The sequence below is a fragment of the Dipodomys spectabilis genome, unplaced genomic scaffold, assembly GCF_019054845.1.
Source record: "Dipodomys spectabilis isolate Male_0828 unplaced genomic scaffold, ASM1905484v1 ptg000120l, whole genome shotgun sequence".
Classification (NCBI taxonomy): domain Eukaryota; kingdom Metazoa; phylum Chordata; class Mammalia; order Rodentia; family Heteromyidae; genus Dipodomys; species Dipodomys spectabilis.
Genome location: NW_024870797.1, coordinates 4,733,292 through 4,758,499, shown reverse-complemented (window position 1 = coordinate 4,758,499; position 25,208 = coordinate 4,733,292). Strand labels below are relative to the sequence as shown.

Here is a 25,208-nt window from a genome sequence, read left to right as displayed (position 1 = left end):
GAAAAAGAGCACAGAGCAGCCTCCACTATAAGTAGCAGCAGGGTCTGGGGGTTAGGAAGTGAGGTAGTTGGGAGTTCTGGTGGGTCAGAGAGAGGGAGGGGCCAAATATATGGAAGGAACTCCAGGGCAGGGAGAAGCTCAGGTCTGGGTGGAGCTGAGGACCAAAGGTGGGCATGATGCTTACAATTTCTATTGACCTCCCTGCTCTGGTTAATTTTGAAAGGGCAGGTACAAAGTAGCTTATGTGACATCATCTCCTCTTACTCTTCTCTACCTCATCCTGGGGCTCTAGGTGCTTGTTGCTCAGATAACTTGTCCAAGCTTTGAACTCAAGGCCTGGGCATTTAACCTGAGCACTTCTGCTGGAGGCTAGTGCCCTACCACTTTGAGTCACAGGGCCACTTTTATTTGGCTGGTTAAATTTTGAGCGAGCCATGCTTCCAGCCTGGCTCTTTGCTGGTTAGTTGGGAGATAGAGTCTCAGAGGTATTTTTCTGCCCAGGCTAGCTTTGAATGGCAATCTTTGCCACAAAACACCTTTTTTATTTCCAATTAAAGCAACAAGGAGATCAATGGTTACAAGTAAAGCTTACTTGTATCCTATCAAGAATGGATCAACAAATACTTGCCAGAACTCTGCAATGACTCTGCAATAGATGAGAATTTTAGCATAGATACAGTATTGCTTGGCTGCCTGGAAAACCTGATAACCAAAGTTCACAAGAGGTTCCCCTGGCCTACACGTTTCAATAGCATAATAACATGGCCAGCTTTTTCAGGTCAGTCTGGGTAAGGTTTGCAGAGAATTGTCCCACAAGAGTCTTAGTTTCTATAAATCTAAAGCAGTCTTACACCAAGAATCAGCTGCATGTGATGAAGACAGGCAGGAGTCCAGTCTACCATGGTGAACCTAGGATGGTCCAGGCAGGATCAGTGCTAGACTGCGTCCCTCAGATGCATTGTCAGAGTTAGTTGCTTTCAAATTTATACACAGACTAGTTAAAAGACACTTGACTTTGGATGGATATTGAGAAAGTAAAAGAGCAAAAATAACTCTAGCAAAAACAACTTCATCTCACTCAGGGGACACCAGGCGATGTTTTATGATACTGAAATCATCAGACCCTCACTACCCCCCCCCCCCCCCCCCAGATGACCCATCCGGTTCTATAACCCCCTGCTGATGCTAACAGCTCTGGGATGTTAACATCTGGTTACTGTCCCTTTGTAGCTTTTGGTTCCTTAACCCCCTGCTGACTCTAACCACCCTGGAATGTTAACACCTGGTTAATGTATCTTTTTGTCACTTGGTAGTCTTTTGCCTTTATAAACCTGTCTGCTTTCAGCTCAGGGCTCTCTGTTCCTGTGTGTTCAGTGAGCCCCATGCATGCTTGGTGAATAAATCCCCTTGCTCTTTGCATGAGAGAACGTCTCTTGGAGTCTTCCTTATGTGTGGCGAGCTTCTCGACCCTTACAGATATAAAGAATGACATGCTGGTTTTACATCAGCATTTAAATCACAGCTAACAATTACATACCAATTTTAGTAAGCTTTATCTTCTAATAATTTACTACATACTCATACCATCTGCCACCTACTAGAACATCCTGGAGTTTATCTTAATTTCTACCTTTTAAGACAATTCTTACTTTCAAATACTTTCATATCCAAAGGTATTTCATCAGTTCCCCTTTCCAAGGCCTTCTTTACTAGCATTTTTCTTTGTTTACATTTTTGTTTTTGTTTTTGTTTATATTTTTTATCTTCTTACTGGGGTTCTTAGTCTCAGCTGGCTTGGAGCTGAGCTGGGTCTCATTATTAATAAAGATGCTTTCTTTTAACAAACAGCATGCTTGATAATTAACTTTTTTAACACAGAATTTACAATTGTAGCCAAGGAATGTAAATTTTAGGACATAACAGTGTTAGGCCTGAGCCGGGACCCCTCCCTCCCTCTTGGCTAAGTTTCTGCCCTGTATCAGTTACCTAGGTAACTGACAGACCTAGAAGCAGTCACCTTCCCCTCCTGCTAGGTCACATCCTGGGCCACCTCTGGTTACAGGTCTCCTATCTGACCAGACCCTTAGGTCACGTCCTGACCAGTGTGGCCACACCTTTCCCCCACCTGGCTGCACCTCTTCCTGTCCCTGGCCTAGATAAGTCTTGGCCCAAAGGTGGGTCCACCCCTCCCCCCCCCTTTCCTTTTCAGCCATGCTTCTCCACCAGGCTGGACAGTGGCAGCAGTTCCGTAAATAAACTTCTCCTGCCTGAATAGCGCATGTTCCTTTCATGGACTACCTAATGAAACCTACCTATTTAATACACCTTACAAACAGTACCAAGAAATAGAAGATACCTTTTTACAGAGTTTTTATGTATTACAATGAGATTATGTTGAACATAGTTCACACACATTTGTACAAAAGTTTTAAGGTGCGCTGAGATTTTTTTAAAAAGTGAAAATTGGCAGTGTTTTTAGAATTCCAGTGGCAAAGTGATATTGTTTTCCCCAATATGATAAAACCACCTAGAAGAGTGAAGAGGAGTAAGATTGGTGGAAGAGTGGAGGTTGTAGAAAAACCCATCATGTTGTCCTTATCTCTTCCTAGGTGTCAGCTTTTAGGGCTTGTAGAGAGAATTGGGGGAGAGGGGCCTGGATAGGTTTGTAAGGGGGAGAGGTAGCACTTTTAACCTGAAGGCATTTAAAGGGAGGATGTGGCATAATGAAGGTACCAAAAAGTGAATGTTTTGAGTAATTGGATTGAGTTACTGGAAGAGGTGAGAGGGAGGTATTTCTTTTCTGCAACCTCCTAGAAGAGAAATTAAAAATCCAGATTTTGACGGGAGTGGACTCAGGAAAGAGAAAAGGATTGGATTATTGTCTTGAGTCCCAAAGAGAAAAAGGACTGGTTTGTTTTTATTATGGGATTTTTGGTTGGGAAAGAGAGGCTGACTTCAGTGTGTTTGCCAGCCAGCCACTGTCAGTGACAGATTAACAAAAGAGCCAGAGCATTGACCCATTTAGTTAGGGTCTGGAAGGGAAGAATGGGTATTAGCCATAGAAGGGAAATAAATGTGTACGTCTGGTTTAGAGGGAGTTTAAGCAGGGCTGTTAACTTGTTGTTTTACCTTTTCAGGCCTATGCCCACCCCCATCTGTGTCGGCTACACAGGCAGGCATGCAGGCAGGTAGGCTCAGGGACAGGGACAGGTTAGCAGAAGGGTTTGTTTGAAGCAGACAGTTTTAGCCTAGAGAATCTGGACCAACTGCAAATAGCAAGAGTGTAGAAGACCAAGGAAGAAGAAAAGGATCTTTGGTGTTGAAGGTCATCAAAGAAAAGGAGGGGAGATGAGGAAAAAGAAAGAAAAAGGGGTAAGAGACAGATTGAGCTCCTACAAGATAAAGAGTTCCTTTGCCAGAGGAGATGACTGGGCAGCTCATGGCAGAGAATGGTTTGGTGAGAAAGGCATGAGAGCAGAGGGGGGGGCCTCTGGCATGAATGTCAGAGAAGGACTTGGTGAAAAGAACAGGACGAGCAGAAGGGGGTCTCTGGAGTGGAGGTCAGAGAAAGGCTCCTCTCTGTTTTATTGGAGAATTGTTTAAATTAGTTAAGAGTAAAACCAAAGGTTCCAAATTTAGGCCAATGGTGGCCATGGTAGTGAGACCAGATTTTGGTAGACAAGTCAGGATTTTTTTTTTTTTTTTTTTTTTTTACTGTAAATCAGTCAGCCCAGAGTCTTGAGATTAGACTGAAGGCATGCTAATGGTGTGTCTCTGGGAGACAATTTGGAAAATTTGGTAGGACTATGGAGCCTGTCCCACTGTCCCTGCTTTGGGAAGGCTGATGGACAGATCCCAATAATTAGGAGAGGGCATCCCTAGATCTTCTAATTAGAGGAGTGTCAGAGGGTCAAGCACAGGTGAGATTCCTGGAGTCTCTGTCGACCCCCACAGACAGAAAATAAGGGAGGGACTCCTGGAGTTCCAGGGTCTGTGTTGGGGGCACCTCTGCCATAGACCCAGCTTTTAGGTGGCGGATGGAGTCCATCAAGTGGCAAATGGCCTCCTGCCTGAAGCTCAAGAGTCCAGGGATAGGGTGAAGGAGAGAGAAGAAGGGAGAGATAAGGCCTTTTCTGGGCTTACAAACGGGGACAATAATACCTCAAACCACATGGGATGGTCATCCATGAGTTTTGCCACTTATGTAAGCTAAGGCCACGAGGTCTTTCAGATGACTGTTTAGGCTTGGAGGGCTCTGTGCTCCCAGTGAAGAAAAGCCTGGAAAGGAGGGGGAAGGTAGCAGAAAAGCTTGATGAGAGGCAATGAGGATGTGAGTGGCCCTGCAGCAGAGGGCACCCAGGTACCCCTGGTACTTTTCCCAGGTGTTGGCACCAAATGTTAGGAAAGTGGAGGAGAAACAAGAAAGGAATAGGCTGACTAGATCATCAACAGGTGAGGACTGTTTATTGAAGAACAGTGAGGGACACAGACCTCCCCAAGGGTTTGGAGGTTGTGCTGAAGAGTTGGGAGAGGAGCTAGGTTTTTATAGGGAGGTCCAAGCAAGGAGGCAGAGGTTAATGAAAAAGCCATTAGGTCAAAGAAGGTGGGGCTTTTCAGTTGGTCCCACAGCAGGCTGTTTACAGCTGGGTTTAGGTGAATTGCACTTCAAACAAGTTTGCACATACCTGGGATTTTGCCTGGTGTAAATATGGGGGGGGGAGGGGGTGGGAATGCCTCAGTCCTTCACTAGCTTTTTATATGTTTTAGGCTGGCCCTTCATTTCTGGCTATGTCTGAATACCAGGGTTGTCTTTGGTGACAGCTTTGTTTTTGGTCATCTGTTTATTAATGAGGGCAGAGCTGGCTTGCCTCTGGCTGGGTCTAGTTGCCTTAGTGATGGCTTTGCAGACTCTCAGTGTGTTTTTTTTGTTTTGTGTGTTTTTTTTTTTTGGTCCTGGGCGCTTTCCCTCAGCTCTTCAGCTCAAGGCTAGCGCTCTACCACTTGAGCCACAGCACCACTTCCGGCTTTTTTCTTTTTTGCTTATGTGGTGCTGAGGAATTGAACCCAGAGCCTCAGGCATGCAAGGCAAGCACTCTACCACTGAGCCACCTTCCAGCCCACTAATACAACTTTTAAAGAAATTACTCTGGTAATATTTTTCCAGGGCTTACTTAGTGGCAGGTATATTGGCATTTAAACAACTTGTTGAAGAATGCAGGAGTTAAATTTATCCCAAGCAGTACCTTTAGTTGAAAGAAGGGAGAGATTATCTGAAGCTAATTTTAGCCCTTACTGGGACAGGAAGACAGAGAGAGAGAGAGAGGAGGGTGTGAAGGAGAGAGGAATTTGGTTGTGTTTTTCCATAAGTGGCCTGGAACCAAAACAAAAGCTTGTTGCTGAGCATCCAAGGTAGTGCAGTTTAGCTTGTAAAAAGGGAATAAAACAGCCGATTGAGGCATCCCACATCCCTGGTTCATCGTATAATACACGGACTCGGAACCCTGAAAGACCACCAGAGACTACAACCAATGCAAACAGCAAAAGAGTCATTTATTTGCAAGTTAGAGCTTAGTCCTCCATGCACTGGGTAACTGGTGATGCTAAGAGGCTCCAAACCTAAAATCAGCATGACTTTTTTAGTATTGAACAAACAAGTTTAGGGGATTTCCACACAAGCAGTAACACAATTGGTAGATTTTTTACAGAGATTATACTATTGATATATGTTTGACAGTTTGATGGTTGCAAACCCGTTCTGTTCCTGGAACACCTGGGTCTTTTAGCAGTTGTTCTGCTGCTTTCTCCTGACTGGCTGTTGCTAGGGGTAGACAGTGTTGATGGCTGTCTGTGGTTTTTCCAATAATTGTTTTTCTTTCTCTTGGGGTTATTCTGAGGGCAGCCTAGCACAATATGGTGGGGCCAGTCTCAAAATGGAGTTACTTTGGCTCTTCAATGGGAGGCCAAGGCAGTGAGATCTCAGTGGTCAAGACTTTGCTCAGATGGGGGCTTGGCAGCCTACCAAGACCAAGTGGCTTTACTACAGAAATTGAAAACCCAGACCTCAAACTGGTCAACTGGTCACTTACCTAGTATTAGGACTTAATTAGCCAGTGTTGGATGGACAGCAGTTAGAGCTTGGTTAGGAGAAAATTACCTTGGTGGTCCTCTGGTGTCAGGAGTGTAGGACTATAGGCTATGTCCTGGGGCAGCTGGTCAGACCCCTTCCAAAGTGGAGGGGAGAGCATACCTGATAGGGTAAATTAGACTTTGTCAGAGAACCACACAGATATCCAAGTACAGAGAACAAAGAAAGGTTTATTGCCCAGAAAGGGGCCAATAAGACCCCCCTTCTCATAAGTGAGAAGTGAGAAGCAGCACTGGCTATTATCTGAGGTGACCTATATAACCTAAGGGGTTTAGGAAGGGCTAGATAGGAGGCAGAGATACTGGTGGGGACATGTGGGCCAGGGGCTTCATCATGGTGGAGTAGAATTTATACTGCTGTCCAAAATAGTAGATAAGGGTCCTACAACTGCCCAAACCTGAAGATCACTCTAGGGGACTCCTGTTGCCTTATATGTGGCTGCTCCAGAGAAGTGCCATTCCAAGGTTGGAGACTAATTATTTACTGCCTTTGCTAAATGGGCCTCATGTTGCCTAGGAAGGGAGCATGCTAAGCTGTGGAGAGTGGAAGGAGTATACTAAGCTATGGGAAGAGAGCTCATTTTGCTAACAGTACCCACCAGGGAATCTATGCCGGGTTTCATGCATCTGATTAAATGATCCTTCACTTCCAGCCCAGGGGACCACCTAGAGGCAATCAGGCACAGGAGCAAGGTTATTATAAGGTTTATTAGAGGGGCCATATTTTCCAGGAGAGGAAGCACATGGCATCAGTCCTATCCAGGTAGCAGGCAGGTCTAGGAGGCAGGTGGGTCTGGCAGAGAGAGGGAGTGGGCAGCTTTATGGTGGGAACTCCAAAACTGGGAAGAGCTCAGGTTTGGATGGAGATGAGGACCAAAGGTGGGGATAATGCTAACAGGTTCACAATCTGTAAAAGAATGTGGCTTAATAGGAACTGAATGTAAACAAAATTCAATGAATTGGAAAGTATAACAAAAAGAATTTTAAATTTAATCAAATGCCAGGTTGAAGGACAGATACTTGGCCAGTTAGGTAACTGGGACAATGGTCTACATAGCGGGAAACAAAGAAATGTTAATCTTTCTTGTTCCTGCCCAGGTAGGTTCTAAGTCCCTGCATTAGTGCTCAGACCAGAAACAAAGGCAGAAGGCAAGCTCTCCCACTTTCACCCAGGGCAGGAAGGTTTGTACCAGAGAAAAAGACCTTCCATAGTAAGTGACCACTGCTTGACCAATCAAAAGAAACACCTCAGGCTGGGAAAGTGGCTTGGTGATAGATTCATTGCCTGGCATACATGAAGTCCTGAGTTCCTCAGTGCCACATAAACAAAAAAGCCAGAAAGGGGTGCTGTGACTCAAGTGGTAGATGCTAGCCTCAAGCGAAAGAAGCTCAAGGACAGTGCCCAGGCCTCGCAAAAAAATCCCAGTCCTCGCAAAAAAATCCCAGTCCTGGCCCCAAAACACACACACACCAAAAAAAAAACCCTCCCCAAGTGCATATGGTCTAAGGAGCAATTATCTTATAAAAACAAAAAGCCTGGGTGGGACTGGGGCTCGCAAGGTGGCTCAGTGGTAGAATGCTTGTCTTGTACATATGATGCCCTAGGTTTGATTCCTCAGCACCACATAAGCAGAAAAGGCCGGAAGTGGCTTTGCAGCCCATTAACCTTCAACTGAAGAGCTGAGGGACAGCCCTGAGGCCGAGAGTTCAGGCCCCAAGACCACCAAAAAAAAAAAAAAAACAAAAAAACGGGCACTGGTGGCGCACGCCTGTAATCCTAGCTACTCAGGAGGCTAAGATCTGAGGTTCAAAGCCAGCCCGGGCAGGAAACCTCATGAGACTCATCTCCAATAAACCACTAGAAAACTGGAAGTGGTGCTGTGGCTCAAGCGGTAGAGCACTCACCTTGAGCTGAAGAGCTGAGGAACAAAGCACCCAAGCACAGAGTTCAAGCCCCACGACCAAAAACAAAACAAAACAAAACAAAAAAAGGCCTGGGACTTTTCGGGGGTGGGGGGGGAAACAGGAAGATCACTTCCCATTCAGGGAAAAAGCCTTTCACGTAGTTTAAAAGACATGGGTGGGCCTGCTATTACCCAGAATTGCGTTATCATCAGCGTCACTGACAACATAAAGTATTTCATTGTTTCCTCACTATAGGAGGTGGAGCTCTCACCCACTAACAGCTCCTGTATTACTGGTAGAAAACCGGAGGGCCTGGAGAATTTTAGCTCACCCCCGGCTAACCACTGAAGCCGGGCCACATCTGGCAGCTTGGAAGTAGCTGCTTACTCCCCTTGGGTTTCCCCGACGCAAGTCACCATCTTGCGCTCTGCATTAATTTTTCCCACCTCCTCTTTTTCCACCTCCCCAGGCAAAGGATTCAAGCCACCGTTGACCACTCTGCAAAATGGACACAGCGCCTGAAGCTCATGATCAACTGATCTTAAATCGTTTCCATTTCAGAGCTTTCAAGTAGTTTCAACTTTCTGAAGCTTTTCAAAGGAAGGTGAGGACTAAGTTATATAGAGAAATTTTACGGACATTCCCAGGTCTGAAAAGTAACAGGAAACTGAAGGAAACAGTAAAGAAGAGTGGGGAGTAGGGAAGACTAGAAAAAGATTAGCTGAGTCTCTTCTAACAGGAGAAAGGCTAGAAAAACAGCGTATTCTCACTAGTTCTGAAGAATCCAGACGTTGGAAGAGGGAGGGGGTAGTAAAGGTGGTGGTAAAGTTCTCACAGCTTCTGAGAGCTTTTGGGATCTGACTGGCTAGAAAATGCTGATCGATGTTAGGAGTAAACTAACCTAAGTAAGCAAGTAACGGGAAACCGTTTTACCAAGGGAGGTGCGCTTGTGTACTGACATGTCCGGCGGACTTGTCCTTCGGATGTATTAAAAGTGTTCACTTTTTCAGAGCTACAGTTACTGCTCAGAAGCCCGGTTGGACGCATTATATCTGCAGTGGGAGAACCACACTTCCCCTGTCCCCTTTCCCCTCTCCCCCCCACCCAGTTCTCGGTTCTCCAGGGATGAGTCATGTGCCGTTGGAAAATACATTTGGGCTGGACCAGCAAGTAAGTTGCAATGTGCCTGCAATCGGGTTCTCTTCGAAGACACTCCCTTCTCCCTCGCCAGTACCGCCTGATTTCAAGTCTCCGGAATTTTAACTTTGTTGAGTGAATCTGTAAAACAGGATTAAGTTTTAAGTAGTTGGGTTATTTGGTCAACGAATGGACCGGAAACAGTGGTACTAATTTGTTTAGTAGTTCAGGCTGGGTCTGTAAGTTCTGCTCTAGGCCTTGTACATGGTGGATTTTTTAAAAAATGAAATCTTGAGCATTTGGTAATGGACACGTGCAAGCAACTGCTGTTTATGATGGGGTTCAGGCCGCTGGAGGGAACTATTTTGTCCGAAGGCCAGATAGATGTTTTTGGACGCTTTTGTTTTCGTTGACCCAGGATGGATGATCTGTAAAAGGTGGCCGGAGGCCGTGGGATCTTGATTTTTTTTTTAATGAAAACGTGCCCATTGAGTAGGGAAATGCTGGTGGGGGAGGGTCCTCATGTCTGAAGTACTGGTGCAGTTGCCTGGCAACGTGGAGTCTCCAAGATTCGTGGGAGAATACATCTCTGTCACCGTTTAGTCTGTCATCGTTTATAGTCATTCAGCTCACATAGTCCCACGTTGGCAGCAAGCAGCAAAAGGAGATTTCCAATTTTTGTAGAACGCAAAGTTTTGTGACGCACAAGAACGGAAAGGGAATAGTAAGTCATGGAAAGAGAAAAGATACGGTGTGCTTTCCTTTACAGATTCTGTAGCTAATGGAGTTTGTGCCGGAAGAGGGATGTCACCTGCGATGCTTGGAACTCACATGTTATAGTATCCTAAGTGGCCAGTCGAAAGCATTATTTTGTAAAGATAATGTATATCTTTAAATATTTTATCCTAGAGGTAGCCATAGTCAAAAATAGGTTGGTAGTCGACGCCCATAATTTTGTTCACTTTATTGAATCTGTGAACAGCGAAATAATTGAAAGGCAGAAGCTAACCTCTGATTAGGGGAATTTGGAGTGGTTGTTTTTTTTTGGAGGAAGGTAGACATAAATAATATATAGTATGTATTACAAGAATATCAGCTTCTAATGTGACTCATTCTTGGTTTATCTACCTGAAAGCAATTAAAATTATTTTTAAAAATTATATGAAGAATTTGAAAATTCGACCTTTAGGGGTATTTTTCCTCAAACCACAGGTTTATGTTTATGCAGTTAATCAGACTTCATCTGACATTAAGAACTTACAAAATGTAAAAGTTAGAGCCCAGGGAATCTATATATCTGATACTGTCTTCATAACTGAAATCATACAAGACTGATAATCTCATGGTGCCCCCACTGCCTGTGGCTCACACCTGTAATCCTAACTACTCAGGAGGCTACCTCTGTGACCAACAGAAAAAGAAAAAAATTTTCATGATAACTACAATTAATTAAAAGTTCAAAAAGTAATTTTTTGTTGTTTGTTCTATTTTTTTTTTATTAGTTTTTGGTTTTTCTTTTGTTTTGCAAGGCATAGGCCTTGAATTCAGGGCCTGGGTGCCGCCCCTTAGCTTCTTTTGCTCAAGACCATCTCTCTATCACTAGAGCCACAGTGCCACTTCTGGTTTTCTTTTGGGTAGTTTATTTAAGATAAGAGTATCACAGACTTTCCAGCCGAGGCTGGCTTCTAATCACAATCTTGAGAATTCTGAATTGCTAGAATTACAGGGCTATTGGTAAAAATTTTTACAAGCATGTTAATGGTATAAGAACTGGCAAATATGTGACAATATTGGTGTTCCATTTTGTGGAGGCAAAAAAAAAACTGGCATTTAGTTTGTCTTATGCTTCAAAGTTTTTTCATATGAGTATAGTAGAAAGCAAACTTTATTCTACAGGTTTTCATTGTAAAAAGAATAAGTGAGGGGCTGGGAAGGTGGCTCAGTGGTAGAGCGTTTGCCTTGCATGCCTGAGGCCCTGGGTTCAGTTCCTCAGCACCACATAAGCAAAAAGAAAAAAGCTGGAAGTGGTGCTGTGGCTCAAGTGGTAGAGCGCTAGCCTTGAGCTGAAGAGCTGAGGGACACCGTCCAGGCCCCACAACCAGACCCCCCCCCCCAAAAATAATAATTGAAATGTAAAAAGGCAATGTCAGTTTTGTAAGTTAGGAGCTTTGTGACCAAATATCACTCTGAACCTCTCATGCATAAAAAAATAAAAACATAAGTACATCTTATACACCTCAATGGGTCACTTTTTTTTTGGTCGGTCATGGGGCTTGAACTCTGGGCCTGGGCGCTGTCCCTCAGCTCTTCAGCTCAAGGTGAGCGCTCTACCACTTGAGCTACAGCGCCACTTCCGGTTTTCTGGTGGTTTATTGCAGATAGGAGTCTCACGGTCTCTCCTGCCCGGGCTGGCTTTGAACCACTATCATCAGATCTCAGCCTCCTGAGTAGCTAGGATTACAGGCGTGAGCCACCAGCCCCCGGCATAATGGGTCACATTTTAATTCATTACTATGTAAAGCTACATGATATTGAACCATCTGCTCAGTGGTGATAAATTATTTTACTCTTAGGGATTTATCTAAAAAATAACACATGTAAGTCCTATAGAAATTGCGGAAGCTTCAAACTGCCCTAATCTAGTAGTAGTTGTTTGTGCTAATAGACTTCTTATGGCTTTTTCCACTCAAGGTTGGTGTTTTTGAGTGGGCCTGAAGATGAGTCTTTCAGGGCTGTCTTCAAACTGAGATCATGAGATCTCTATCTCCTGAGTAGCTAGTATTACAGCCTTCCTCATTAGTATTTGTCTGTGATCTTTTGTTGTTGTTTGGTTTTTAGGTTTAAGTTCTGTCCCATAGGAAAGACAGTGCCACTAATAACATTAATATGGCATTAAGAGCATTAATAAGGGTAAAATTTTAAGTACTGACAAATTGAAATGCCATTTGAGTGATTGAAGAGCTTTTACTATGGGCTTTTACTATGGGAAGCAGACATAGGTACAGAAATAGAATTTAAAGCTTCAGTTTGTGTTTTGTGATGTTGTCTGCTCAATATTTTTTTCTCAAATCTTTAATTTGTTAACATCTTTTCCAGTTTGATGATCTAAACCTGAACTCTTCTGATAATCAAAATGGAGGAGGGAGTTCAGTGAGCAGTAAGTTGTTTCTTAAATTATAGTATTTATCAGCTTCTTTCTTAAATCATTGGACTTAACTAACCTTAATATTTAAAAGTAGGGATATTCGCAGTTACAGTACAGTTAACTAAATTAATCAATACAATTTAACTAAATTTAAACTATTCTTGAAAAATATAAGTTCAGAAGAAAGAAGGCATTATAAGCCCGTGCCAGTGGCTCACACCTGTAATCCTAGCTACTCAGGAGGCTGAGGATCATGGTTCAAAGCCAGCCCGGGCAGGAAAGTCCATGAAATTCTTATCTCCAATAAACCAGAAAACTGGAAGTGGTGCTGTTACTTAAGTGGTAGAGTGCTAGCCTTGAGCTGAAGAGCTGAGGGACAGTGCTTAGTCCCAGAGTTCAAGCCCCATGACAGACAAAAAAAAAAGGCATTATGGTATTTGTACATCCCTTCTGAATTACTTTTGTTTTTTCTTGTACATTTTGGGGCATGATTAATGGGTGTCCTTTCTTATGAAATTCTGAGATTTAATGATGAAATTAAATTCTACCGATTACTTGGGTAGTAGTAGACTCTGATAAACTCTTTAGAAGAAGAATTAGATTTAAAGAAGCCTTCTTTTGGAAATAATGGGTCTACACTCTTTTTGGAATATTTGATGAGGCATTTGATGGTTATTTTACAGCAATTGGTAGACAACTCTGGAAAACCTTGAATTTTAATTTTAAGGTTACTTTTCATTATATTAATTCCTTATGCAAATTTAATTTTGAATTTTAAATTCGGAGGAAATTAAAATGGGTTTACCTAAGTTTTCAGATAATGATAGCATTTCACCTCAACTAATTTTTTTTTCCAGTTATAAGTGTAAGCAGTTGATGATTTTAATAGCTTAAAATTAACTTACTGAGCTGGACATGGGTAGCTCATGCCTACATAATTTTAGCAACTTAGGAGACTGAGATCTGAAAATCACATTTCAAAGCCATTCAAGACAGCAAAGTTTATGAGATTTTTATCTCCAATTAGCCATCAAAAAGATATTGTTCAAGTGGTAAAGTGTTAGTCTTGAGTCAAAAAGTTAGGAACAATGACCAGATTCTGAGTTCAAATACTGGTACCAACACACACAGACACAAATTAACATCTTAAAGACACAGTGGAGCTGTGGATATAGTACTATGAATTCAAATCCTGGTTCTGGAAAAAAAATTAAAATCAATGCCTATTCCTTTAAATCATGTCTAGCTTTATTTATTTAGTATTACTGTTGTTATAAGATATTCACCTTAGCAGTAGAAACAAAATATTATTCTGGGAAATTGATATTTTGGGAAAAACATGTATGTTGGAAAATACTATAAGCTCTCAATATTACATTTTCTCCTTTAGAAGGGCGCTATATACCTCCTCATTTAAGAAACAGAGAAGCATCTAAAGGTATGTTGTATGGCAGATGGGTAAACTTGATTTTTACTTTTTAAAAGTTAAAGAATAGGGGAAAATAATATAACTTTGCAAATGTAAACATTGAGCGGAGATGTAGCTCAGTGGCAAAATGCTTGCCTACTTAATGCAACATCCTGGATTTGATCCCCAGTATCAAAAGAGAAAATGTGTGTGTGTGTGTGTGTGTGTGTGTGTGTGTGTGTGTGTGTGTGTGTGTGTGTGTGTGTGTGTAGCTTTAAAAAATGCAAATTTGCTGGGTGCCAATGGCTCATGCCTGTAACCCTAGCTACACTGAGCAGGCTGAGATCTGAGAATTAAGGTTCAAAACTAGTCAAGGCAGTAAAGTCCATGAGACTCTTTTCTCCAATTAACCACCAGAAAAATGGAATTGGTGCTGAGGCACTAGCCTTAAGCTGAAGAGCTAAGTGACAGTGGCCAGGCCCAGAGTTCAAGCCCCATGACGTATCAAAAAACAAAGAAAAGCAACACTTTTTTTCTTGGTACTGGTTTTTTTTTTTTTTCCCTGTGCTGTCTTCTTTTGCTTTTAGAGCTGGGAACGTAGCTCAGTGGTAGAGGTCTTGCCTTGTGTGCATGAGGCCCTGGATTCAATCCTCAACACCACATAAGCAGAAGAAGCCCAGAAGTGGCCCTGTGGCTCAAGTGGTAGAGTGCTAGCTTTGAGTAAAAGAGCTCAGGGACAGCATCCTAGCACCAAGTTCAAGATCCTCAGCAAAGAGAAAAAATAAAGAATTTGCTTTTCTAACTTTGGAAACATTATATAATGTTAAATCATGAATAGTCTATTTGCTTTGACAGAGTAGTCCCATGGGTTTAGATTATCTATATTTGCATTATATTATCAAGTACTTAATTTATAAATATTAACAAGAAAGTATGTAGGTATGGTTATGTCTTGCAACTGTAGTCCCAGCTACTCAGGAGGCTGAGATCTGAGGATCATGGTTCAAAGTAAAATCTGTGAGACTCTAATCTCTAATTAACCACCAAACCAGAAGTGGTACTGTGGCTCAACTGGTAGAACGTTTACCTAGAGCTGAAGAGCTCAGGGATAGCGCGCAGACCTAAAGTTCCAGCCCCACAGCCACCAACAAAAAATAAAAATAAAACATAAAAAGTCTGTTGGATGAGAAGTACAAAATGTCATGTCAAAACCAGCTTTACAATGTCGGTGTGTAGGGGGGTGGGGTATGATTGGGTGGGGGGAAGGGGGGAGGCTGGGAAGGGAGGTGAAGGGTAAACAAAGGAGGAGGCTGCAATGCTTGGTAAGAAATGTATGCATTATCCTGCCCATGTAATTGTAACCCCTCTGTACAGTATGTTCTCAAATAAAATAAAATTAAATTAAAAAAAAAAAAAAGTCTGTTGGGACCCCACCTCCAAAATAGTAATAGTATCTAGAGGGGCCCCTCTGTTATAGAATGCTAGTCAAGAAAGGACAAGGCAGAGTTCAAACCACAAAAGAAAAAATATTATTGGAATAATAGTATGAACACTATGTATTGACCAGAGATAACAAAATTTACAGGAGAAGGAAAGGTCAGGAAAAGTACTTAAAGCCAAAAGGAAAGAAAATGTTAATAAAGACAGAAAGGCTCTGAAGATTGTGATTGTCCATATAGTATATGTTATGTATGTTGCCTGAAGATTTATGTGAGTATACTTACTTGAAATTACTGCAGAATTTCTTTCATTATGTTCATGTATAATATTCTGAATGTGTCTGACAAGAATTGCATCTCCATTCCATGCTCCATGCTTCGAAAAGATTGTCAGAAAAGTAGGACTTTCTGATGGAAGGGAAATAACTTTATCAATTTTTGTTAGCTTCTCCCCCCCCCCCCCCCATTCTGGGGCTTGTACAGGGCTTGGTGCCATCCCTGAGTTCTATTGCTGAAGGCTAACACTCTACCACTACAACTACAACTTCCTGGTAGTTGAAGATAGTTCACAGCCTTTCCTGCCTGGTGTCTCACATCTATAATCTTAGTTACTCAGAAGGCTGAGACCTGGGGATAAAAGATTAAAAGCCAGCCCAGAAAGACAAATCAGAGATACTTCCCCCCCCCCCCCCCAATTAAACAGCAAAAAGCAGAAAGTGAGGTATGTCCCACATGGCAGAGCTCCAGCATTGAGCAAAAAGCAGAGTAGAAGCGAGAGGCCCTGAAGTTGTTAAGCCCCAGTACTACCATGAAAAAAATAAAACAAAACAGCTGTTTGTGAGGAAAGCATTGACTTTTTTTTGGTGGGGGGGGATCCAGTCGTGGGGCCTGAACTCTGGGCCTGGGCGCTGTCCCTCAGCTCTTCAGCTCAAGGCAAGTGCTCTACCACTTGAGCCACAAGCGCCACTTCCGGCTTTTTTCTTTTTGCTTATATGGTGCTGAGGAATTGAACCCAGGGCCTTATGCATGCAAGGCAAGCGTTCTACCACTAAGCCACCTTCCCAGCCCAAGCATTGGCTTTTAATCCCATCAGGATCATCTAGAAAGTAATAGCTATATACATGAAGATGGGAATAATAAAGTATTATCAGCTTCTAAACTTTGCCTTTTTCTTCAAGGACTCTATGATAAGGACAGTTCAGGATGGAGCTCTAGTAAAGATAAGGATGCATACAACAGTTTTGAATCTTGTGACACAAGAGGAAAGTCCAGTTATTTTAGTGATCGTGGGAACAGTTCAAGAGGAAGGTAAGAACTTAGCTTACACATGTATACATAAAAATATCTGTCTCCAATTAGCCAGCAAAATGCTGGAGTAAATGTGTGGCTTTAGTTATGAAATATCAGCCAGAAGCAAAGAAGTGAATGGAAAATCCAAGACTTGGTACTAGCACACCAATATGTAAACTTGACATTATATGCATTGATTCTTAAGCATATTTTCCTCAACAGATGATCTATTAGATTTAAGCAAAATGTTCATACACTTAATCTAGTTAAAGTCTTTTTTTTTTTGAGGGGGGGGGGGGGGATGGGGGGGGGGATGGGGGGGGGTTCCGGTCATGGGGCCTGAACTCTGGGCCTGGGCTGTCCCTCAGCTCAAGGCTAGCGCTGTACCACTTGAGCCACAGCACCACTTCCAGCTTTTTTCTTTTTTTTGGGGGGGGGGTCCAGTTGTGGGGCCCTAACTCTGGGCCTGGGTGCTGTCCCTCAGCTCTTCAGCTCAAGGCTAGTGCTCTACCACTTGAGCCACAGCGCCACTTCTGGCTTTTTTTCTTTTTGCTTATGTGGTGCTAGGAATCAAACCCAGAGCCTCTGGCATGCAAGGCAAGCGCTCTACCACTGAGCCAACTTCCCAGGCCCCTAGTTAAAATCTTTTTTAAATTAGATGAAATTGAAATCAGATGAAATAAAAATAGGATTACAGATACAATTCTTTTACATAGTTGAGGTATTTATATTTTTACCTAGTTTTTAAATAATTTTGGCTCTACTGGGTTTGAAAGCAGTGTGTCCTGTTTGCTAAGGCAGTCCCTCTATTATTTGAGCCATCTTGGCTTTAGTTGTTTTTTGGATACTTTTCAGAGTAGCTAGGAGGATTACATTAACTCTTATCTAATTAATTTAATACTATGTTATTTTTAAACATTTGAACACTATATTTAAAAATTTATTATAAAAAGGAGTTACCTTTGTATAAGTTAAGTAATAAATACTATATATTTAAAAATTATGATAAATTCTTTGTCAAAAGAACACTTCACAAATAATGCTAGTACTGAATTATTGACATAATAGATAAGTGCAAATTTTATGTGTAAGAGATATTAGCTTTTTTTTTTTTTTTGGTCAGTCATGGAGCTTGAACTCTGGGCCTGCGCACTGTCCTTGAGCTCTTCAACTGTAGGCAAGTACTCTACCTTTTGAGCCACAGTGCCACTTCCAGTTTCCTGGTGATAAATTGGAGATAAGAGTCTCACAGAGGGCTGGGAAGGTGGCTCAGTTGGTAAAGTGCTTGCCTCACATATAGGAGGTTCTGGGTTCGATTCCTCAGCACCACAAAAATAGAAAAAGCTGTACATGGTGCTATGGCTCAAGTAGTAGAGCTCTAGCCTTGAGCTGAAGAGCTGAGGGATAATGCCCAGGCCCAGAGTTCAGGCCCCTTGACTGAGAAATAAATAAACAAATAAAAAGAGGCTCACAGACTTTCTTGCCAGGACTGGCTTTGAACCATGATCCTTAGATCTCAGCTTCCTGAATACCTAGAATTACAGGCATGAGTCACCAGCACCCAGCAGGAGATACTAGCTTTTAGCTCAGTCTCTTGCTAGAGAGGCATACCTTTTCCTTTTTTTGTTTTAGTTATTTTTTAGATTTTTATTTGTTTTTTGCCTATTATGAGCCTTAACCCTAACCCTTCTATCTTTGCCTCCAAAGTACCTTGGATTATAGGCATTTGTTACTTTTAAAAATGTTAAACAGTTGAGCTAAACAAAGCACAGGTGGCTTACATATATGATTCCAATTACTCAGGAGGCTGCAATCTGTGTTACCCAGCCCAGGTAAGAAAGTTCATGATACTCTTCTCTCAAACAAGCAAAAATCCTAAAGTAGAGTTGTGGCTTCAAATGGTATTGAAAGCTACAGGGCAAAGTCCAGTTGCTGACTTAAGCCCTCATCCGAGCACACACAGTAAAAAAAATTCAATTAACACCCAGGTACCCATCTTTTTTATTTTATTTTTTTGCCAGAATCATGGCTAGAACTCAGGGCCTGGGTGCTATTCTTGAGCTTCTTTTGCTCAAGGTTAGTGCTCTACTGTTTTGTTTTGTTTTGTTTTTAATCAGTTGTGGGGCTTGAACTCTAGGTCTAGATGCTGTCCCTGAGCTCTTCAGCTCAAGGCTAATGCTCTACCACTTGAGCCACAGTGCTACTTCCAACATTTTCTGTTTATGTGGTGCTGAGATTCGAACCCAGGGCCTCATGCATGCAAGGAAAACACTCTCCTGCTGAGCCACTTTCCCAGCCCCTGCTCTACTGTTTTCAGCCACATCAATATTTCCAGTTTTGGGGCTGGGGGTTTAGCCCAGCGGAAGGGTGTCTGTCCCGCGCGGGCAAGGCCCTGGGTTCGTTCCTCAGCCCGGGAGGGGGGGGGGAGCATTTCCAGTTTTCTGTTGGTTAATTGAAGATGAGTCAGCAGACTTTTCTTTCTTTTTTTTTTTAATTAATAAGGTTTTTTTTTTTAATTGTGAAAATACCATACAGAGGGGTTACAATTACATGAGTAATGAGAACATTTCTTTTTGTTTGTTTGTTTGTTTTTTTGGGGGGGGGAGCGGTCTTGGGGCCAAAACTCTGGGCCTGGGCGCTCTCCCTCAGCTTTTCAGCTCAAAGCTAACACTCTACCACTTGAGCCACAGCGACGCTTCCTGCTTTTTTCTTTTTGCTTATGTGGTGCTGCGGAATCGAACCCAGGGCCTTAGGCATGCAAGGCAAGCACTCTACCACTGAGCCACCTTCCAAGCCCCTCCTATAATGTTTCTGATTCATTGTTTTTGTTTTTTTGAGGGTTTTTTTTTTTTTTTGGATCCGGTCATGGGGCCTGAACTCTGGGCCTGGGTGCTGTCCCTCAGCTCTTCAGCTCAAGGCTAGCACTCTACCACTTGAGCCACAGTGCCACTTCCGGCTTTTTTCTTTTTGCTTATGTAGTGCTGAAGAATCGAACCCAGGGCCTCATGCATGCAAGGCAAGCACTCTACCACTGAGCGACCTTCCCAGCCCATGAGTACATTTCTTTTTTTTTTTAATTTTTTTTTTATTGTGAAAATACTGTACACAGAGGGGTTACAATTACATGGGCAAGATAATGAGTACATTTCTTATCAAGCATTGTAGCCTCCTTTGTTTCCCCTTCCCATCCTTCCCTCACCCCCCTCCCAATTCCACCCCCCCCCCATCAAAGTTGTAAAGTTTGTTTTTCCACATAAGGATTTGTACATCTCATTGTTGCAATGGATCCAAAAATATGGAACGCTTCACGAATTTGCGTGTCATCCTTGCACAGGGGCCATGCTAATCTTCTCTATATTGTTCCAATTTTAGTGTATGTGCTGCCGAAGCGAACACCCAGGAGTACATTTCTTATCAAGCATTGTTGCCTCCTGCTTTGTTTCTCCTTACCTTCCCTGCCCTCCCAACTCCCTCCAGCAGACTTTTCTACTATGGCTGGCTTCAAACAACAATCCTCTACCCTCAGACTCATGAGTAGCTAGGATTACATGTATGAGCCACTAATGCCTGGCTTACCCAAGTACCTACCTTTCTAGAAATGATAGTTCCATATTGTAAATTTCACACTATTTATGTGCAGATTTGATGATCGTGGTAGGAGTGACTATGATGGTATTGGCAATCGTGGTGACAGAACTAGCTTTGGCAAATTTGAACGAAGTGGACATAGTCGTTGGTGTGACAAATCAGATGAAGATGATTGGTCAATACCTCTTCCACCAAACGAACGCCTAGAGCAGTAAGTTAGTTTTTGAAATGCATGTTAATGTGGTAAAACTTTTAACTTACTATATAACGTATAATAATTTTTATTTCAGGGAGCTTTTTTCTGGAGGGAACACTGGGATTAACTTTGAAAAATATGATGATATACCAGTAGAAGCAACAGGCAGTAACTGTCCTCCACATATTGAAAATGTGAGTTTTTGTTTTCCTTTTTATTAATTTCTTAGTCGCTTGGTTAATTTTGTCAGTCATGGGCTTGAACTTGTGGCCTGGCCTGGGTACTTTCTCTGAGCTCTTTTGTTCAAGGCTAGCTCCCTACTACTTGGAGCCAAGGCACCACTTCTGTTTTCTAATGGTTAATTGTAGATGAGTCTCACAGATTTTTCAGCTTGAATAGGCTGTAAACCACTATCTTCAGTGGCTATTAACCACCATTGCCCAGTTTTTAAAATGTGTGCTATGAAGAAAAAAATGAGGTTACTATTATGCATAATCTTGAAATAGACTATATGTCAAATGTAAGAACCTGAATTTCTTGAGTATTTGTATTAGACCAAGAATTTTTCATTTTGTTAAAAAGGTACTCTAAATAATGACCTAAATCAATCTAATATAGAAATATTAAAAATTATTTAATTGAGTTACTTTAATTATACTACTGTAAAATAAAAATCGCTGTAGATTAGTTGGGCATTGGGGGCTTACACTTGTAATTCTAACTACTTAGGAGGCTGAGATCTGAGTTTCATAGTTCAAAGCCAGCCTGGGTAGGAAAGTCCATTAGACCTTCCCCCCCTCCAGTCCTGGGATGTTTTCCCTGAACTTCTTTGTGCTCAAGGCTAGCACTCTACCATCTGAGCCACAGTGCCACTTCTGGGCTTTTTCTGAGAATTTTTTTTTTTTTGGTCGGTCGTGGGGCTTTAACTCTAGGTTTGGGGCGCTGTCCCTCAGCTCTTCAGCTCAAGGCGAGCACTCTATCCCTGGAGCCACAAGACCACTTCTTCTGAGTAATTTATTTGAAAGAGGAGTCTCACAGACTTTCCTGCCCAGGTTGGCTTTGAACTGCCATCCTTAGAGCTCAGCCTCCTGACTAGCTATGATTACAGGCATAAGCCACCAGTGCGCCGCCCACAAATTCTTAACCTTCAATTAACCAACAAAAAAATCAGAAGTAGAAATGTGGCTCAAATTGTAGAGTGAGAACCTTAAGCAAAAACGCTCAGGGCCATTCCCCAAACACTCAAGTCCCATTACTGGCACACGCATATCTCCCTCGACCCCCAAATTGCTATAGATACAACATTTCTATTTCTTTTTTTTTGGGTCCAGTCATGGGGCCTGAACTCTGGGCCTGGGCGCTGTCCCTCAGCTCCTCAGCTCAAGGCTAGTGCTCTACCACTTGAGCCACAGCGCCACTTCCGGCTTTTTTCTGTTTGCTTATGTGGTGCTGAGGAATTAAACCCAGGGCCTCATGCATGCAAGGCAAGCACTCTACCACTGAGCCACCTTCCCAGCCCCAACATTTCTATTTCTATTGACCTGACTCATCTTCTTTCACAGTTCAGTGATGTAGAGATGGGAGAGATTATCATGGGGAACATTGAGCTTACTCGTTACACTCGCCCTACCCCAGTGCAAAAACATGCTATTCCTATTATCAAAGAAAAAAGAGATTTAATGGCTTGTGCTCAGACAGGTAAGTTTTCTTGTTAAATAATACTTTAATTGGGATTAGATGTAAACTAGTATTTTCTTTAGGAAAGCCTATGTATTCTATTTTTATGGGGTTTTGTTGTTTTTTGGGTTATGTTGGTCTTGGGGCTTGAACGTGGCCTGGGTTCTGTCCCTCAGCTCTTCAGCTCAAGGCTAGTGCTCTGCCACTTGAACTGCAGGGCCACTTCTAGTTTTCTGGTAGTTAATTGGAGATAAGAGCCTCACAGACTTTTCCTGCTTAGTCTGGCTTCAAACCACAGTCCTTAGATCTCAGTCTCCTGAGTAGCTAGGATTACAGGTGTGAGGCCCCGGTGCACCTGGTTATTTGTGTGGTTTTGATGATAGTTGGGGTATGCCTTTTTTATTAGTCATTTGAATCTTTGAATGAAACCAGTGGTTTTTTTTTTAGATCATTAGGTCTTTTGGGCAGCCTTCAGCAAACTGCTACTTCATGAAAAAAATTAATATGGTAGAAGGAGAAGTAGCAGTTTAAATACAAAATGTAAAATCAGAAGAAAATATGAAAAGTATAAAAAAGTGTGCACTCCAGTTTTTTGGGAATAGTATAGTCAGAGAAGTGTAGAATTCCTTAACAGTTTGACTATAGGTGAAATAAATAGTGAAAAATTATTTATACGTTGTGTGTGTTACATGTTTACATGAATATATACTTACCTTCCTTTGCCATAAGAAACTTGTCTTTTTTTTAGGTAGTTACTACTACAATTAACAAATCTGTAGACCAGACTAGTACTTTTTTTGGGGGGGGAGGTCCGGTTGTGGGGCCTGAACTCTGGGCCTGGGCGCTATCCCTCAGCTCTTCAGCTCAAGACTAGTGCTTTACCACTTGAGCCACAGCGCCACTTCCGGCTTTTTTCTTTTTGCTTATGTGGTGCTGAGGAGTCGAACCCAGGGCCTCATGCATGCAAGGCAAGCACTCTACCACTGAGCCACCTTCCCAGCTCCAAACTAGTACCTTTATCTAAGAAAAACTTCATTGCTGGCTTCTAGTAGTCATGTTTATAATACTAGCTACTCAGGAGGCTGATTTATGAGGATTGCAGTTTGAAGCTAGCTCAGGCAGGAAAGATTAGGAGACTCTTATCTCCAGCTAAATACCAAAAAGCCGGAAAGGGAGCTTTGTTGATTCACATGGTAAAGTGCTTTGTTACAATGCTTTGGCTGGTTTTTGTTTTTGTTTGTTGTTGTTGTTGTTGTCCTGAGCTTTTTGCTTAAGGCTAGCACTCTACCACTTTGAGCCACAGCTTCACTTCTGGTTTTGGAGTGGTTAATTGGAGCTTAGAGCTTAGAGTTCACAGATTTTCCTGCTCTAGTGGCTTGGAACCATGATGCTAGCCTTCTGAGAAGCTAGAACTACAGGAGTGAGCCACTGGCACCCATCTTCTGGCTGTTTTTATGACCTAGGGAGGTAAGGGGGAAGTTAGCTGTCTTGTGGTAGGAAGGATGTTTGAATTTTTTAGTACTGGTAATCAAACCCAAGACACTGTACTTTCTGGCAAATGCTTCTCCACTGAGCTATATCTCAGCCCATTCTGATTGTTTTACTGAAAAAAAAAAAAAATAAATCAACTTAAGAACTAACAATTTTTCTCTCACAGAATAAGATAAATTCTCTTTAAATGAAATTGTTAAGCCATGCCTTTTTTAAACAGGGTCTGGAAAAACAGCAGCATTTCTTCTACCCATATTGAGTCAAATATACACAGATGGTCCAGGAGAGGCTTTACAGGCTGTGAAGGTAAAAGCTTATTTGTAATGTAATAAATTGTTTGGCCAAGAATTGGTACGGATCTTTAAGTGGAGCCAGTTGTACATGATTTTCTGGTAATTTAGATTATAAAAGGCATCTTGTTCTGATAACCTTTGAAACAATAAATGGAAAGCATTGAGGCTGGAAATATGGTTTTGTGGTAGAGTGCTTGCCTAGCATTCATGAAGTCTTGGGTTCAATTCCTCAATTTCACATAAACAGAAAAAGCCAGAGGTGGCACTGTGGCTCAAATGATAGAGTGCTAGCCTCTAATAAAAGAAGCTCAGAGATAGTGCTCAGGTCCCCAGGTAAAGCCCCAGAACTGGCAAATAAATAAATAGATGGAAAGTATTTGATTTTATCTGATGTTATACTTACTTTTAGGAAAATGGAAGATATGGGCGCCGCAAGCAATACCCAATCTCCTTGGTGTTGGCTCCAACAAGAGAATTGGCTGTACAAATCTATGAGGAAGCCAGAAAAGTAAATAAGCCTTTGATTGTTGCTTTATTTTTTTATTTTATTTTATTCAGGTCGTGGGGCTTGAACTCTGGGCCTGGGCGCTATCCCTCAGCTCTTCAGCTCAAGGCTAGCACTCTACCACTTGAGCCACAGTGCCACTTCCAACTTTTTTCTTTATTTGGTGCTGAGGAATTGAACCCAGAGCCTCAGTCATACAAGGCAAGCCCTCTACCACTGAGCCACCTTCCCAGCCCCCTGATTGTTGCTTTATATATCTTTCATAATATTTCCAAGACTAATAAAATTTTTTGCTTATAGTTTTCCTACCGGTCTAGAGTTCGTCCTTGTGTAGTATATGGTGGTGCTGAAATTGGGCAGCAGATTCGGGATTTAGAACGTGGATGCCACTTGTTAGTAGCTACTCCTGGGCGTCTACTGGATATGATGGAAAGAGGAAAAATTGGCTTAGACTTCTGCAAGTATGTTAGTTTTTACAAATAATAATTTTTTTGTAATAGTAGTGCTATCTAAATGTTTTAATTGTTAGGTCATTCCCTCTTTTAGTACTTTATGTCTTAATTTTAATAATTTTCCCGCAGTTTTTGAAAATGGCAGTGAAAAGAGGAATTTTAACAGATATTTTGTGATTCTGCTTAGTACCTGACTAGGTTAGCATAGTTAATTTTAGAAACATCATACTCAGTAGGTTTATGACATATAGCCAGTGGCTTGCCTGAATCCAGCTGTTTTCCATTAACAGATACTTAGTGTTGGATGAAGCTGATAGAATGCTGGATATGGGCTTTGAACCTCAAATAAGACGAATAGTTGAACAAGATACAATGCCACCAAAGGGTGTTCGTCACACTATGATGTTTAGTGCTACTTTTCCTAAGGAGATTCAGGTATTACTTATTAAAAAACCTCCTCTGGAATGTTGATGTTTTTAGGTAATTGTCTTAAAGTAACTTATGTATTATAATAGATAATTTAAGTGTTTCCCCCCCA

The 25,208-nt window shown here is 42.0% G+C and overlaps 1 protein-coding gene and 1 non-coding gene across 5 annotated transcripts in view; one reads left to right on the top strand and one right to left on the bottom strand.

Moving 5' to 3' along the window:
- The window catches only part of LOC122115546 (ATP-dependent RNA helicase DDX3X-like), a 92,703-nt gene that overhangs the window by 63,052 nt on the left and 4,443 nt on the right, over positions 1–25,208 (top strand). For all 4 annotated transcript variants that reach the window (XM_042689034.1, XM_042689035.1, XM_042689031.1 and 1 more), the window contains 12 exons: positions 8,519–8,653; positions 9,060–9,219; positions 12,283–12,343; positions 13,722–13,769; positions 16,357–16,486; positions 20,109–20,267; positions 20,347–20,446; positions 21,815–21,950; positions 23,641–23,726; positions 24,123–24,221; positions 24,519–24,679; positions 24,961–25,105. In XM_042689034.1, the coding sequence (XP_042544968.1) occupies positions 9,175–9,219; positions 12,283–12,343; positions 13,722–13,769; positions 16,357–16,486; positions 20,109–20,267; positions 20,347–20,446; positions 21,815–21,950; positions 23,641–23,726; positions 24,123–24,221; positions 24,519–24,679; positions 24,961–25,105 (1,170 nt within the window). In that variant the 5' untranslated portion in view covers positions 8,519–8,653; positions 9,060–9,174. The remainder of the gene's footprint in view (positions 1–8,518; positions 8,654–9,059; positions 9,220–12,282; positions 12,344–13,721; positions 13,770–16,356; positions 16,487–20,108; positions 20,268–20,346; positions 20,447–21,814; positions 21,951–23,640; positions 23,727–24,122; positions 24,222–24,518; positions 24,680–24,960; positions 25,106–25,208) is intronic.
- On the bottom strand, positions 19,758–19,864 carry LOC122115549. Its single transcript, XR_006148786.1, has one exon. It is a non-coding gene; the product is annotated as a U6 spliceosomal RNA (small nuclear RNA).